At 30.7% G+C, this 18325-nt stretch overlaps 1 protein-coding gene across 1 annotated transcript in view; it reads right to left on the bottom strand.

Moving 5' to 3' along the window:
- The window catches only part of LOC127723033 (DENN domain-containing protein 3-like), a 105263-nt gene extending 87266 nt beyond the window's left edge, over positions 1 to 17997 (bottom strand). Inside the window, exons 1-4 of the mRNA XM_052229453.1 lie at positions 17885 to 17997; positions 7522 to 7650; positions 3727 to 4099; positions 886 to 1010 (exon numbers count right to left, since the gene is read on the bottom strand). Of these exons, the coding sequence (XP_052085413.1) occupies positions 886 to 1010; positions 3727 to 4099; positions 7522 to 7641 (618 nt within the window). The 5' untranslated portion in view covers positions 7642 to 7650; positions 17885 to 17997. The remainder of the gene's footprint in view (positions 1 to 885; positions 1011 to 3726; positions 4100 to 7521; positions 7651 to 17884) is intronic.
- Positions 17998 to 18325: the final 328 nt, after the last annotated feature.

Genomic DNA, 18325 nt, shown 5'->3' with positions numbered 1-18325 from the left:
AGTGGTTGGTGTGGTATGTTGTACCCAGTGGGAAATCTAGTGACAAAATATTACCTCCCCTGTAAACACTAGATCTTCTCAATATTTGTCCCATTTTAGCAAGGATGCTATCAATTATGGATTCACAGGAAAGCATTCTCGTAAATTGTAAAAACAGAAATAATTTGAAATAAAAACAAAACTTCCATTTGTTATCATTTCCCTCCTTAAGTAGCAAACGACGAGTACAGCAGGCTATAGAAGTTTGACTTAAAATTGGTTTAAAATGTTTCTATGCGAATAAATTCCTGAGTACCAACTTCAATTTATTTTTCTACTAGCAGTAAATATATATTCGGCTAGATCAGAGAAAGTCAAGGAAAAAAAAGATCAAGAAGACCGCAAATACATGTACAAAAATCATGACGACCTTTGCTTAAAATTGTATAAAAAAATAGTAAAAAGATACCTACTTTATAAGAGTAGTTATCTTTAATTTCTTAACCTACACAGACAGACTTTTAAATTTTGATATTCACGAAAAGACAATATTTCTCTAATGAATGTACATATGACAAGAGTAGACCTGTGTGCTCGATAACTTAGGTGTGAAAAAATAAGTATGCTTTGGGAAATTGTAACATGCTAAGGACTTTGTTGAATACTCCAAAAATTGGTGACCCCAAAGATCTTTAGATTTTGTACATGTTGTATGTACATGATTTTTACCAATTTTTTTATCAATATGCAGCAAAGATTGGCATTTTTTAAATTTCAGTTTTACAAGCTTCTTATGCAATTATCTCAAGTAGAAGGAAAAATAAGTGCTTTCTTAGACCCCAACATTTGTATTAGAACTGCCCTTAGTTAATATGGACCAATCTGTTATAGTCTGACTGTACCAACCTTTTCTATGATAAATCTTCTGTTAAAAGTCAAACATGTGGCATAGGTCTTATTTCCCATTATATCTGTCAACACAAGAAAATGGACAAAATTCTCCAGTTTCTCTGGAAAAACCTTCATACCATCTGCAATACACAATTATTTACTAATCATTCAGAAATTTAGACATGCTCATTGTTGGTGATTGCTGATCAATAGACAAAACTTGTTTAAAATTTTTATTTTGGGAATTGCAGAATACATAAATGCTGACAAATTTTAAAAATATTAAAATGGAACTTTTTATTTTCTGAAATCTATCCATTGCAATTTTGGCTATGATAAAAAAAATATATAGCAAAAAGTTCTGAATTTCAGTAGTTAAACAAATATCGTAGGTAAACAAAATAACATTTAAATGAATTAAGGAATTTTTGTCATTTTCTGCTGAATGAATTAAGGGTCCAAAAAGGTAAACATGGTAAAGGTGAAAGGTCAATGATATTTTGTCAAACTTGTGCATATAATAGTGTTTAAAGTCTGAGGAGTATTACATGTTATAAAATGCTTGGTTTAATGATTTATTTTAGGCAGTGTTCTCCCCAGGCCCTTAAAGGACCGCTGGCCCGCAATGTATAATTTTTTACCGTGGTGGTATCGTTCTTACCGCAATGTATAATTTTTCTCTGTGGTGCTAAAATTTTCAGTTAAAAAATCGTAAATCGGTAAAGTTTTAAAAGACTTGTTAAATCTTTTCTGTGCGGTATAGAATTCCAGGTGAAATTTGACCAGTTCAAACCAGTTCAACACAGATTGTTTACACCACGTGATCGATTTACCTTATGAGGTTAACCTTGTTGATTGGATTTAATCGTCGTAATTAACACTTGTAACATGATTCTTTTATGTTTTAATTAAGAGTTCATAACTTTATGATCACAGATAACTATTTTACGACTTCACTCTCCACCCAAGCACTGACCTGTGACAAGTCGGCAAATACTTTGTACACAAACAGTGTCTTGACCCGAAAGGTACATTTTTTGTACATCATAATGGTGGCTCATTACGTATAATGGACAACTATACATTTTTCCAATTCTTATATTATAGTATTATATGTCTCTGATTAAACCATGGCCAATATTATCTTTAATTATGACATAGTTATTGCATGATAGTTGGGTTTCAAACTAGTATCTGTCTGTACATATCACATGACCCAGTTAGTTCACGTAGAATATTCAAGTTTATTTACAATTAATTGCAATCTATTATATTTTATAAATAAAATGCATGACTGTACCTTCAAATTGGACATCTATAGCCATAATTAATGAATAACAGAAATAATCTTGCAAATTTTATCCATAAGCACATGTTAAATCTATTTATATCAACTTCCTGTCATTTAGGTGGGAAAATAGGGAGACTTAGTTGTTGACAATGAATATGGTTTATACTTATAGATCTATAGACCAAAGATAAATTTATAGATTTAGGAATTCTTTTTAAATGGTTCATGACAAATAAAAATTTAGATTTTAGGGCAGTATTAAGTCTGTATCAATGTTTGATAATCACCAAAGACAAGAAAGGTTAATATTTACATGAAATCTATGGCAAAATGTTCTAAAATTTATGAAAAATTTCTTTTTATTAAAATCTAAGATAGAAACTGGTTCAAATAATAAAACAATATTTGCAATTGTTCTTGTTAATTTTATATCTTCTTATGACAGGAATCCTTTCACATACAACAACTTTTTTTCTAGAAACTAGAAAGTTTTTTAAATTGAACATTTTTGTTCTCTTTTGAATGATATTTAATTTTTATTGATTTTGGATTTTATAAAAGATTTAATTACTTTAAATTCAGATGAATATTTTATTATGAATCATAATTTATTTATTTTAAAAAAATATTAAAGTATACAAACTGTTTTTTGATTTACTTCTTTTTTACCAATAATTTTCTGAATCAATGTCTACATAACACAGTACCACAGTGTTAAAACAAAACAAGAGACATAAAAACTACAGTAACTAGAGTTAAGCGACGCGACGCGACACAACTGATTGCATGAAATATTTCACCAAGAAGTCCACACACATTACCCTGGTGTTATCCAAAAATCCTGGGGAGAACACTGTTTTAGGTAGACATTTTTTTCATAAATTTTATTCAATTGCATTAATCACACATTTATGGATTTCAGCAAGTCTATATATGGTGGCTCACTCCTTATTAATAATTTAGCAAGGACATATTAACTGGGGATTTGAAGGTGAAGAGAATAAAATGAAACAAAAAATAAACATAAAATATCAATTATTTGGGTTGAGAATTATTAGGATTAAACACTTTTTTTCTGGAGATTATTTGTGAAATAATTCGTGCAAGCATTATGTATATATGTTAAATTTGATGGATATTGTTAGCTTTATCTTACAGGGGGTAAATAGAACATTGTCACACACATTGCACACTTACTGACTTATCTTTGATTATCTACTAGTTTTAACCTTTAACACATTTTTCTAGAAATTTAACACTCAACTTTTAATTGTTGCAAAAGATACTCCATTACAATTTTGGCATTTAATAAAAACATTGCATTAATTTTTGTTTACAATATTCCTTTTGCTTGTTCATGTTGTTATAAAAAGGTGAATTAATCATGCCTCCAATGTGAAAATAATAAATGTTCGTAGAATTGTGAAGAAATATGTTAAGAGTATGTGTAATATTGTTGTTGAATAAAAAATAAAAAATGTTTATAGAATTTTAAAAGTATTAAACACTAATAACCATGGTCAGTAACTAGATAAAATCATTATAATTTAAGGGCAAACAATTACCTGGATAACAAAATGTTGTTATACTTTTGATGACTTCCTCTGAAACAGGGAATTCTGGGACAGAAGTGGTCATCTTGTTTTTCTTTATAGTCGTGCCTCTGATAGACATGTGACGACTAACACTAACAGGAGCAGTGTGTCTTGACACGTTAACGGTCTTATGAAATCTAGATTGTGTTAAATTATCAATGCTCCTCATCGCTGTGCGTTTATAGATGTAGTCATCTTTTAGCTGTCGTCTAATTCGTGGATAGTCTAAATCTTGACGTGCATGAGGGAAGAAATGCATCATAACTTTTGACGAAGCCGCTGACAGAACTTGTGGTTCATATTGTATGAGGAATAAATCTTCTAATGTAATGCTGTCTTCTTCCTAAAGCAGAAACAATATATTAAAATTTATAAATACACTGTCATCACTGTGTATGTAATTTTCAGTTTTCAACCTTGTAAGCAGATGCATGATTCTTAAATTTATGGCATTTGTTTTTTTGTGTTGTTGAGTTGCTGTCACATTAACAATTATCCCAATTCTTCTTTTTTTCATATACATAAAAACTAACAAGAGGTCCTCAAGAGCCTGAATCGCTCACCTGTAATTTTTTGCTTAAATCTTTCATCAATGATTATTTTTGACTTTCAGTATATATTAATGAGTGGCTTAAAAATGCCATTTAAATGTTCTTTGTATCTGTTATATTTTCTTCAAAAGCAAAAAAAAAACATTTTACCCCTATGTTCCATTTTAGCCATAATGGCTATGTTTCTTAATGTACAAGGAAATACAATACAAAATTTATACTATACTATGAAACTCATTCATCCGAAGTTTGGATGAAATTGATTCATCAGTTTCAAATGAGAATTTTTTTTTTATGTAAGCAAACTAGATGAACAAATTGTGAAAAACTGCCTTTAAAGGACAATAACTCCTTAAGGGGTCAATTGACAATTTTGGTCATATAAACTTATTTGTAGATCTTACTTTGCTGAACATTTTTACTGTTTACTGTTTACAGTTTATCTTTATCTATAATAATATTCAAGATAGTAGCCAAAAACTGCAAAATTTCCGTAAAATCATCAATTCAGGGGCATTAACCTAAAAATCAGATACCCTGTTTGGCTGATAATTTCAGGGCAGGTAGCCAAATAAATTTGTCGTTATGTTTTTCTAATTCATAAACCATTAGCCGTATAACCCTAGAAACTTTTTATTTGAGGTCCCTGGGTCCTAACTTAAAAAATTCGTAAGGGTTCCGCGGAACCCAGTGTCTCGCCTACTTTTGGTGTTAATCGCAGGCTCAACAAAAATGAGGAAAAAAATTAATAAAAATATTCCTCTCTATACTATCTTTTGATTGTAAGTAGCTTCTGTCCAAGTTTGGTAAAATCCAGGATAATTTATGAATCTAATAAATGTTTTAAAAACTTAAACTGCAGAATGTATGTAATGTTGACTGGAAGAAAAACTAAGTCCATTTATAAGTAAAATACGGAAAAAATGGAACAAAATTTTATCAAAATTTCCTTCTAGATACTAGCTTTTGATCATAAACAAGCTTCTGTCCAAGTGTGGTACAAATCCAGGATAGTTTAAGAAAGTTGTTAAAATTTTAAAAACTTTAACCACAGAGTGAATGTAATGTTAACTGGCAGAAAACTAAGTCCATTTATAAGTAAAATACAGAAAAAATGGATTTTTTTTTTTACAAAATTTACTTCTGGATACTATCTTATGATCATAAACAAGCTTCTGTCTAAGTTTGGTACAAATCCAGGATAGTTTGAGAAAGTTATTAAAATTTCCAAAACTTTAACCACAGAGTGAATGTAATGTTAACTGGCAGAAAAACTAAGTCCATTTATAAGTAAAATACGGAAAAAATGGATTTTTTTTTTACAAAATTTACTTCTGGATACTATCTTTTGATCATAAACAAGCTTCTTTCCAAGTTTGGTAGAAATCCGGGATAGTTTAAGAAAGTTATTAAAATTTCAAAAACTTTAACCACAGAGTGAATGTAATGTTTCCTGGCAGAAAAACTAAGTCCACTTTTAAGTAAAATACGGAAAAAATGGAATTTTTTTTTTACAAAATTTACTTTTGAATATAATCTTATGATCATAAACAAGCTTCTGTCCAAGTTTGGTAGAAATCTAGGATAGTTTAAGAAAGTTATTAAAATTTCAAAAACTTTAACCACAGAGTGAATATTTGTGGACGCCGCCGCCGACGACGACGACGCCGACGCCGACGCCGACGGAATGTAGGATCGCTATGTCTCGCTTTTTCGACAAAAGTCGAAGGCTCGACAAAAATGAGGTCAAGGTCAAAGGCCAAGGGCATGTTCTCAATTTTGACTTTTGCTTATTTTTGTATTTTCTGGTCTGAAACCATCTAATGACATCTTATAGGAGTTATTGCCCCTGAAATGTTTAATATAAGGTTAATTGATTATTACTTCAACTTTGTTCATTAATAAGCCATATGGTCTTTTACAAAATGTTGAGTGACATATGACCTTGAAATTTGTCAACCAGAAGTGGCCTTGAGTAAACCGGAAGTAGCCATTTTTGCACTTTTTCATGGAAAAGTACAAAGAAACCATATATTGTTAAAAGGCGGGTATAAACCTTTCATTTGAGACCGGATGTGACCATCAATGAACCGAAAGTAGCAAATTATCTCCCTTTTTATTGGCAAAAGTATATAGAAACCATATATTTTTGGAATCTATGTGAATAAAGCTATCTTATAAGACAAGAAGTGACTTTTTCTAAACCGGAAATAGCAAATCATCTACACTATTTCAGACAGAAGTATATAAAAAACATTTATTTTCTTTAATCAGTTTGCATAAACCTATCATTGGACGCCAGTAGTAACTTTGAGTAAACTGACATCAGCTTCTTTTCAATAACTTAGAATTTTAATTGATGTGGAAAAACCTTCAATTGTTATCTGAACAATTGGTTTTTAATTTTACAGACATTTTTTAGCTGGTTACTACTAAGGAATCAGTCTGACTTTAACAGTGCTTATTCCAAAATGGCATAAAAGTGTTAGGGTAGGTAGAGTTAGCGAAAACACATGTATTATTTATTTTTGCCTTACATTAAATCCATTGGATATTGGATGTGTACTAATTGATATTTTAGTCTTAGATACATGATTTTTTTATTAGTTGTTATTGGCTTTGAACTAGTTTTCAGTAACCATGGTAACATCAAGTATTCTCAGATCTGTAATTTGTGTCTTTTGTGTTTTTGTTATATAGTTTTGTGCTTTGTATCGATCTGTTGAGTTAATATAAAAGTAAGGAGATGTGGTATAATTGCTAATGAGACAACTGTCCACCAAATTTCAAATGAAATGAGTGTAAGCAATTATAGAAAATTGTATGGCCTTCAACAATGAGAAAAACCTGTGCCGTATAGTCGGCTATAAAAGGCCCCAACAAGTAAAATATGAAACAATTCAATTGAGAAAACTAACAGCCTAATTTATATAAACAGTTTACGAAAAACAAATATGACAGACATGAACCAACGACAACCACTGAACTACAGGCTCCTGACTTTATTGTTTTGTACATAAATCAGACCATTAGTTTTCTCTTTTGAATTGTTTCATATTTGTCATTTTTGGGACCTTTTAAAGCATGCTTTGTGGTATGTGTTTTGCTCACTGTTGAAAATGTTGAAGGCTGTACTGTGACCTATAATTGTTAATGTCTAGGTCATTTGGTCTCTTTTTTCCCCCTTGTTTAAGGTGACACAATAACAAATTACCTTCCCGTCATATGGGATGAGGCCAGAATTGTCATCCAGACCAATAACCAACAGAAGGTCAACAAAACTGTTAACAAAATGGATTCCATCTTCATCTTCCACTAATTTTCTTCCAGACATAACTTCTTTCTGAAATTAATCAACATTAATTTGCAATGAAAAATTGTAAAATATGTTATTTGGAGAATTGGGGGTTTATAGAAAACTTTTGTTTCTGCTAAATCTATTCACTACTTTTAAAAACTCAATGATTTAGAGCCTCATACAAAAAATTACATGTATATTGTATAAACACCTGTTTAATATAGTACTTATAAATACCTGTCTATTGTATTCATAAAAACTGGTCTAGGGTATAAATACCTATTGTAAAAATACCTGTCTATTGTATTTATACATACTTATTACTTCACCATTGCTTTCAAACACTTAGTAAATAAAAAAGGAGCAGACAATAGTACAAATGGTAATACAGTAAAACAGTAGTAATTGTATAAGTACCTGTCTATTGTATAAATACCTGTCGATTGTATACATACCTGTCAATTGTATAATTACCTGTCTATTGTATAACATTACTAAATGTGTTGCCCTATAATGGCTATTTAATAAAATTGAGAATGGAAACAGGGAATGTGTCTATATAATAAGAGACAACAACATGACCAAAGAGCAGAAAACAGCCCAAGGCCACCAATGGGTCTTCAACACAGCGAGAAAATCTCGCACCTGGAGGTGGGCTGTAGCTGGCCCCTTAATCATGTTAATAAAAATGTATACTACTAAGTTAAGAGAAAATGGACATGCCAGCTCCAGACCTCAATTAAACTGATTGAAAGATTATGTCTTCATCATATGAAATTAAGCACATTATCCCTCCCATTAGGGGTTTATAAGTATCATACCATCATAACATATATAACTAGAAGAACATAACCTGTAACATGCCAAAAACTGGCTTTAGAATAAATGTGTTTATTTCCAATGCCAAGACCCCCATGCATGTAGACATGAGTGAATCAATATTAATTCCAAAAAATGTGATCTTTAATGACCTGACAATAGTATCGTAACTATATTCCTTCTAAATAAGTCTGTTAAAGGTTTGGTTAGCTATTGAGGTGAATAATGCCTTTTTTGTGCTTTGTATAGAATATTACCATAAAAGATGGGATATGAAATACCTGAAAGAATAAGATGTCTGCTTGTTGATTTATATTTACGGATGATGTACTTGTTCCGATGATAAGTTCATTTGATGTTTATTTGCCATTGGGCTGCTGTCTCGTTTTGTTTCTTACCACACATTTTCTATTATTCATCAAGTTCAAAAAATATACCTTTGCAGTACCAATAAGATTACGCTTTGAAATGCTTTCTATAGACATGATAGAATTAAGGAGTAACAATACCGTATTTAAAGAGTTGCCACTGTTAATTGGAGATTTGACAGTCGCAAAGGCAGTTTTACTGGTGACACATAGCTAGTCAATAAAAAGGATATTTGTGATCATTAAATCCAAATTGACAGTGGCAACTCGTCAGCTACAGTACTGCTATTCCTATTCTGGCATGTCGGATGCATCTCAAAATGAAATAGTACATTAGAGCTTGTAAAAATTTATTAATTTACCATATATAACAAAATTCCACGAAACTTCATTACTGATTTTGGTTGGTTAACGTCATGACATGCATGACAAAACATGAAATTATCCAATTGAAAGGCTTAAACCAAAGGTTATTTCTTTACATGTATGATTCAGATTTGGATTAAATCTCATTGAAACCTCGTATTTGAGGCAGGTTATGTTTAATTTTCGATTATAATTTTGTATTACAGGAAAATTTGTGGATTCTAGCAATTCAAAATGGTGGCCCAATGCATGTCAATTGTGGATTTGACGGTAAATGTTAGCCAAGAAAAAAGATTGGATTTATAGAATTTTTTTTTCTTCAAAATAATCTCTGTGTACGCATATATCTTTAGGTTCAATGTAACTGTGGTGTGATATGTTAACAAATACAAAGGAGACTATTAATCATTGTTAATGTCATTCTGAAATTGTCAGAGTAAACTTTTTAAATTTAACAAATATATCGTTTTACAATGTTTTAGTAAATTAAAATATCTTTTTCATTTAATCCTAGATTGAGAATATTTATGAATAGTTTTTCTTTCTTTTACATTCTTCTTCTAAAGAAATATATATTAAACGATAAAATTGAATGTGAGATTATTTATAACTCACTTAAATCGTATAAAAATCTGTTCAGCAATATCATGAATATCAGTTAATAATATTATAATCCACTTTTTTCCACAGTTTTTAACTAACCAACACCTTTTCCTAAACCTGACGTCTATCTTGAATGTGCTTTGTACTAATTTTCTTTTGTTTAATATTAATTGTATGCATTGAGGAAGTACTAGCTCTCTGACCTAACTAAATACTTGTAAACTGTTACACAGTGTTTTCTGTACTAGTTACTTATCTAAAAGTACAATCATCTTATTAGATAAAAATAAGCTATGACATCAATACTGAGCTGATAGATAAAAGATGTGGGGGCATTTCAACCAAAATGAATTTTTATTAGATCTGCAAATTACACCTTTTCATATAATTGAATTTGAAGAAAACCCCTCTGACTGTCTACAATTGTTTTATGATGTTGAACAAGGCTTTAAACATGCTCCTGTTGTTAAAAAGAGAGTTAAAAGGGACTGACAGCCTGAATGGTATAACAGTGAAATCATTTACGCTAGGAATTTGAGAGATAAATATAATGCACTTGGTTTATGGAGTGAGTATAGATTTTGGAGAAATAAAACTAAACAAATCATAGATAACTCAAAAAAGAATTATTATAAAAATATGGTAAAAGACTCCAATGACCCTAAAACTTTATAGAAATGTCTTCAAAGTCTGAACCCAAAAGTTAAAAAAACACCATATGAGTTAGCCACAGAAGATAACAATACAACTAAAAGTAAAAAACCAATAGCAGAAACTTTTAATAACTTTTTCACTTCCTGTGCTGAAAAATTAAGAGAACAAGGAAGTTATACACCTGTAAACAAAGCAGATTTTAGTAATCTTGGTAAATTTGTTAAAAATAAATTACATAAACATGATAAGTTTTCTATACCACCATGCAGTGATCATGAATGAGCTATTTAATGAGTTAACAAAACTCGATATAAACAAAGCATATGGTATGGATAATATTGGACCAAAAATCCTAAGATTAAGTGCCCCTTTTATTGCATCACTTCTCACATACATATTTAACCGAATGATAGATACTGGTATTTATTTCTTATGCAGCAATAATACTGCAATCTGATTGGTTAATTACCCCGGTGTAAATAACACCCCACCCTTGCTCAACCCGGGATAAATAAAATTTTGCCAAAAAAAAAAAATTGCCAAAATAAAGAAAAAAAATAAAATGTAAAAAAAAATAAATAAATAAATAAAATGTAAAAAAAAAAAATATATATATATAATAAATAAATTTGAGGACAAAAATTAAAAAAATTTTTTTTTTTATTTTTTAATTTTTTTAAAAAATTTGTTTTCCCGAAAATTCAAAAGAACAAAATTTTTTTTCTGAATTTCCCAAAAATAAAGAAAAAAAGTATTTGACAATACGCAGCAACATCAACGTTGAAAAAATGTTACACTGGAAATTTTTCATTACCATTTTTCAATTTTACATCCCGGTTTAAAAATGAGTAAAGGAATTGTTCATAAGAAATAAATTCGTTATATTGGAGTTAATAATCAGGGGTATACGGGATTTTACACCGTTGTTGAAAATTCATACACCCATTCGGCTGCGCCTCAGGGTGTATGAATTTTCAACAACGGTGTAAAATTCTGTACACCCCTGATTACACCAAGATAACTAATAATATCCTTCTTTACTGAAGAATGCTAAGGTAACACCAGTTTTCAAGGATGGTGACAAGCTTTTAGCAACAAATTACAGACCTATATCTGTTCTTCCAACTTTATCAAAATTAATAGAAATTAAGACATGTTTCTAATAATATGTACAAATACTTATCTAAACTTAAACTTTTACACCCTACACAATCTGGTTTCAGGCCGCAGCATTCTTGTCAAACTGCACTTATTAATATCATTGGTTGCAAGAAATGAATGATGGTAATTTAAACCTTGCAATTTTATTAGATTTTAAAAAAGCTTTTGATTTGGTAGATCATGACATTCTTTGTTTAAAGCTTGAAATTTATGGATTTAGTGAGGCTACTGTTAGTTTTTTCAAGTCATACCTGAATAACAAAGCAGGTAAAAATTTGTAATGTTTATTCTGAACAACAACATGTAAAATTTGGTGTCCCCAAGGTTCTATACTTGGTCCTCTATTGTTTGTGCTATTTTCAAACGACCTTCCCTTATGCATTGAAAATTGTGAAACAGACCTATATGCTGATGACACCACTCTTCATAAATCAGGGAAAAACATAGAAAATATACATGATGATGTTCAAGAAGATTTATACAGGGTTGAAGAGTGGTGCAAAATGAATAACATGTTCATTAATGCAAATAAAACAAAATGTTTGGTTACTGGAACAAAGCAGAAACAATCAATTCAGACTTATCAACCAAACTTGAAAATAAATTCAAAAGTATTACAAAATTCTGCATGTGAAAAATTATTAGGTGTTAAAATTGACAGCACACTTAACTGGAGAAATCAAATTGACCAAGTTTGTGCCAATATATCATCCAGAATATACCTTCTTCCTAAAAAACGAAATTTTTTAGATATAAATGCAAGGATAACATATTACAATGGGTATATTCTGCCCCTAGTTGACTTACTGCTGTATTATTTGGGGTGAATGTAAAAATGAAGGGATAACAAGAATTTTAAAACTCCAAAAAAGGGCAGCAAGATTAATTCTAGATGCAGATCCATTATCCCCTCAGTCCCCTTATTTAAAGAACTTGGGTGGATGACAGTTGGCAGATTCCATATAAGAAAGTGAAACAACTCCCATAAGCACGTTAGGCAAAAATCATAAGCAATGAACTTCTGTTTTGGAATACATGCTTTACTTATAAAGATAAAGACAATTTGACAAAAAAAAAAATTATGAGCATCATCCTTTTTAAATAAACGAAGCCTTAAATATTATGTTTCTGACATAAGATTTGACAGACTTTATTGTTTCTGACATAAGATTTGACAGACTTTATTGTTTCTGACATAAGATTTGACAGACTTTATTTTTTCTGACATAAGATTTGACAGACTTTATTATTTCTGACATAAGATTTGACAGACTTTATTTTTTCTGACATAAGATTTGACAGACTTTATTATTTCTGACATAAGATTTGACAGACAAATTGAGTTTCTGACATAAGATTTTGACAGACTTGATTCTGACATAAGATTTTTCATACATAAGATATTTTGACAGACAATATATATTTGTTTTTTTTGACTGACATTGGAAATCAAATCCTAGTTGAAAGTTATTTTTAAAACTCCTGGAAAATACTGCAGCCTAACATCTAACAAGATTTCACTACAGATCAAAGAACTTTAACTGTTAGCACATTCAAATGTTTCAGACATAAGAAAACAAGTTTGACAGATCTTATGTAGGAAACATATAAGTTAAAACTATTGCTTGAATAAAGTTAAATGAAAGAATCAACATGTGTTTTTTCTTATGCACAGCATGACTTACAGTTTTAACTGGCATATATTGGAACCTACAATGATTTTGAAAGTTTTTACAGCGATGTTTCTGACATAAGATTTATTGACAGACACTGAGCTATAAAGCAAGATATTTGAAAGTGAAAAAAAATATATATCACAGATGTTTTTGACTAAAAAAAGTAACAAATTTGGGAACAGGGATGTTTGAATAACCAGACTACACTAGTAAATACCAATATAAAAGTGTCAACATAAAGCATTGCAACACATAAACATTGTGTAAAAAAATGGGAGTTAATTCTGTCAAAATCTTTGCATTTTTTCAACTTGTTTTAATCATTTCTACTTTAAACGGAAACAATCATATCCAAAAATTATTTTTATAATTTCTTCTAACATCATTATTCCTCAAAACATTCACAGATTATCTTTAAAATAACAGTAATTATTATTTTTATCTATTTATTCATTTTGACAGACATTTCAATTTCTTATATAGAATCTGCCATTTGACAATAGAATCAAATACCACAAATATTTACTTCTATATAAATGTATGTGTATGGAAGCACCAATGTACCTAGCTCAAAAGTTTAAACTGAAATCAGATAATAATCATTACTCCTTGAGAGGTGTCACTCAAGGTAATCTGATAGTTCCTAAGCCAAAAGCTGAGCTATTTAAGAAATCTTTTGCTTATTCTGGATCAGTGTTATGGAATGGACTACCACACAAAATGCGTAAAGCTCAAAACACTTATACTTTTAAACAAAGTATCAAAGTCCTGATAAGATTATGTTTTCTACAATGTTTTGTATACTTTTTTATTTTTATTTGATTTTTTGACTACATGTACATCTTGAACAGCTTTATATCTTATCATGCTAATAATATTACATTGAACTAATTGACTGTAAATTAACTATGTGTAAATATCTGTTTTTGATTGTATTGTAATTTGTATGTGAGGGCCTCAGGGAAGATTAGTTTATTGTAACTAACTGAGTTTACCCTCTTTCAATAAAGAATTTATTATTATTATTATTATTATTATTATATATTTGCCACTGACACATAAAAAATCAAAAGAAATTTAGAGGTCAATAATTGGTTTTAACAATTGACCAGTGTCTATACATGCTATAGATACAAAATAAACAAAACCTAGAAGACACAATTCTGGAAATAGTAAGTACACAGTTAGTAAAAAGGTTAGATCAAAATTGCCAAATGTTTTCAGATCCTATAAGCAATAGGTCAACAATATTTTGGTGTACATGTCTGTCTAGCGCCGGGTATCATCTGACCTTGACCTCATTGTCATTGTCTCACTTTTCTCAGACTTGTTTGTACGGTATGATTCCATTTGGTTAGTCAAATAAGCAAATCAACCCCATACACGTAAATGTATTCCTCCTTGAGCAAGAGATCAAAGTTATAACTTTGGTAACATGAGTCATCCTGAAAAGTTTGTTTTTTTCCCTAATATCTTGAGAGGACATGTCGGTTAATTAAAAGATTTGAGTAATTTTTTTATACACATTGTAGATAGTTTAATCATTGAATCATAAGCTTTAATCTTAAATATCAAAACAAATTTGTTAAATTCCAATTTTTCATAACTGCTCGCTTGGCTGGTTAAGATACGAGGAGAATCATATTCACTATGCCGCACACAATCTTACTGCCATCATGGCCATGACAGCAGAGAACTGTGACAATTTAAAATTATCTTATATAGATATTATTATTGTTATTATTGCACAATAGAATTCTTTGTATTGTAATGTTTTTAATTATCCTGCAATCTTAACTTTCTACTATACAGTATGGGTTTTTCTAATTTTTCTGGATGCTTTGGCATGTTGGTATATCCTCTTTCTGAATAAATTTTTTTTTTCGACCTGTGTCACATTCTAAAATATAACTATGATGTCCCATTTCATGTCATGGCTTAATGGACAGACCCATATATACATATAGTTTTGGAATCGGTACATGGGATTCGACCCGGAACTTGTTCATTATTGGCAATATTAATTATGTGGAAAACGAAAGGGCCTGGAAAGGTGTAATTTTTAATCAACACTATTGTCCTAAATTAGTTAAATATAAAGTTGAATTCTTTTATTCTTTGTTTTTACGTCATGCAAGCTAACAAATTGGACCTCTTTGTTTTAGTAGTATAGATATATATCATGTATATATAATACAAAAAAAAAAAATATTCACCCAAAACCTCACAAAAAGGGAAGAAAAAGATAAATATAACATTAAGAGCAGAATTGAAAAACCAAATGCAATATGACTTTAAATAGGTGCCGATTTGACTAGATGCTGATTTGACTTTTCATGTTTTTTCCATAGGTGTAGATTTGACAGACACCCAGTGCCATTTTCAAAAGTTGGCATTATGGTGAGGGGATGCAGGACCTTTTACGGGACGTCAGGATTGGCCATTTTTAAATACGGAAAATCAGGATGCCTACAAATTAACTCTGGGGTTTCGGGAAAAATTGTGAACGAGATTCGGGATTTCCGTATTTTAAGCTCGGGAAATCAGGATTTTTGCTTGTCATGCTTGTCGGGATGACAATTTTTCCTTAAATTCTTCCAAAACAAATCACAGAACCCTACTGTTCCTGAACTTAGTTTTGTGGTTAATAGAAACATATCCAGATCGGGCCGAAACCTCAAGATTTCTTGTCCTTTGAAGGATTGCTATTGAAGATTTTAAAACAAACTAATAGTCTACATGATCTACATCATTTTATGTACATGTATGAATGAAAAACTGATTTGATACATTTCACTTTCATAAAAATATAAAACTCTGAAATACATTTTCCGCTCAAATTTGTGCTAGGGGCATTCTTGGAACTTAAGATCTTAGTCAAATTTAAGGTTTAAGGACAGCACAAACATCTTTACATACTTGGATTCCGGTCAAGGTCATGTGCATCGTATTCATTCTTATTCATGGAGTGCATATAATGCGCCCTGCTGGATTCATTTTCAACAGGAATGCTTTTAATCATAATTTTGGAAAGCCAAATAAATCATAAACAAGGAAAATGTGTCCACAGTACATATATGTCCCACTCGCACTATTATTTTCCTTGTTCAGCGAACCATGAAATTTTGGGTCAAAACCCTAATTTGATATACAAGTTAGAATAATAATATCATAAGGAACATGTGTACGATGTTTCAAGCTGATGCGACTTCTACAACATCATAAATTACCTTGACCAAAAACTTTAACCTGATCCAGGACGGACTGTCGGACGCACAGACCAGAAAATATAATGCCCGACTATGTAGCAATAAAACTAACAAACGAAATATTAAACGAGTAAATTCCATTTTGATTAAGAGAGTCAGAACCTTATTTGATTCTTATCTTGAATAATTCCAGAATTTATCGACAAAAAAATGATACCCTGAGGACATGTATCAGTCCAACAAAAAAAGACACAAGCTGCATGGGTGGCAATAAACTTTCTAGATTATCTTATTGAGATCTATTGAGGCATGCCTATTGCACAATAATTTGAAACTGAAGTCAACAGCTCATAAAAATAGCTTTATAAACAAAAAACCAAAGGAGGGGACAAAGTTGTTGTTTTAGCTCCGAACACCAAAATACCGAGTGGTCACGGAAATTAGTCATAACTCACAATGATAACTATACTCATCACTGACTATACTAGTCTGTCAGCACTGGGGTTGCAAGTTAGAATATGATCCTCTTTTTAAAAGCAGATCGTGTTAGACTCCATTCTGAATTGACAAGGATTTCAGTTTTACTGCCGAAAGACGACGTTTAACCACAAAAAAACCAAACAATCAAAAATCAGAATCCGCATTAACAATGATTAAAGCACCAAACAAAAACTTGGGGAATTTATAAAGTACAGTTTTAAACTGTCGGTTACGGCTTACGGTTACAAAATACAAACATCTTTCATTACACACATGCTACAAAGGCAGAGTTATCCAGTTTCTCCAAGAGGGTCACCATGCCTTGCCAACTTACAGTTTTATAGCAATAGATATTCAAAAGACATCGTAATCCCATGAAAAAAGTATGATTAACCTGTTTATCTGAGGTTAGAGGCCATATTTATCATTTCGGGATTATTCTTTTGTCGGGGACATGGGATTTCAATGTTTTTAGATTGGGAATTCGGGATTTGGGCAAATTGAAGTTTGGGAATTCGGGTTTAGAACACCTCCTGCCCCCCCTCTATGATGATTGCTGTTGGATGTCAAAAGTTCAAGAGTTGCAAATTCTCAGGTCAAGTGTAGCAGATTCCCAAATAGTGATAAGGTCTTATTCAAGTTATTGGAATAAACATATTGTATTAATCGTTTATTTGTACTTGACTCATCTAACCTGACTGTATATATCACCAGCATGTATATACACACATAACAACAAAATATACACACATAAAAACAAAATAACATTCCACAACCATCTGTTTTGACTGCAAGTTAAATGAGTTTGAGTTCAGTTTTGAGTTTTAAAAAAACGCGATAAAAAACGGAAATGAAAGTACAATCAGAATATTTATTCATGAATGAATGAACTGTATCCGGCTGTCAACAGGACATATTCTATTTTGTAAATATATTCTTTTACCTTTTATGATGTGACTACCATTTTAATGTAAGTTCTGACTTTTCACGTGGACTTCTCTGGGTTGTCGATTCCAACAAATGTTTGTTATCATAGTCTGTACAAAACCACATGATCGGATGTCAACTTTCACTTTCTAAAATTACCTCCCCTTTCCGCTATAACTTTGGCGGGAATAATCAAATTTACATTTCGGCTGTTGAGACAATATATGAAAAAGTCTAATTTCCATGTTCCATCTTTCACCAGCAATTATATTTTTATTCAGGCATCTTTTTGGAAATTTTAAGTTTCAGTATTAACTAGAGTATATTATGCACCAACTATTACCAATTAAACACTCTTTCTTATATTTCTTCTAATAAAATATTATAATTTAAATGTTCAACTAAATCATTCAAAGAATATCTAGATTAAGTAAACAGGCTTCCGATTTTCACAAAT

Source organism: Mytilus californianus, unplaced genomic scaffold, assembly GCF_021869535.1.
Source record: "Mytilus californianus isolate M0D057914Y unplaced genomic scaffold, xbMytCali1.0.p SCAF_13, whole genome shotgun sequence".
Classification (NCBI taxonomy): domain Eukaryota; kingdom Metazoa; phylum Mollusca; class Bivalvia; order Mytilida; family Mytilidae; genus Mytilus; species Mytilus californianus.
Note: the sequence above shows the minus strand (reverse complement) of the source record. Positions and strands in the feature narration are given on the sequence as shown.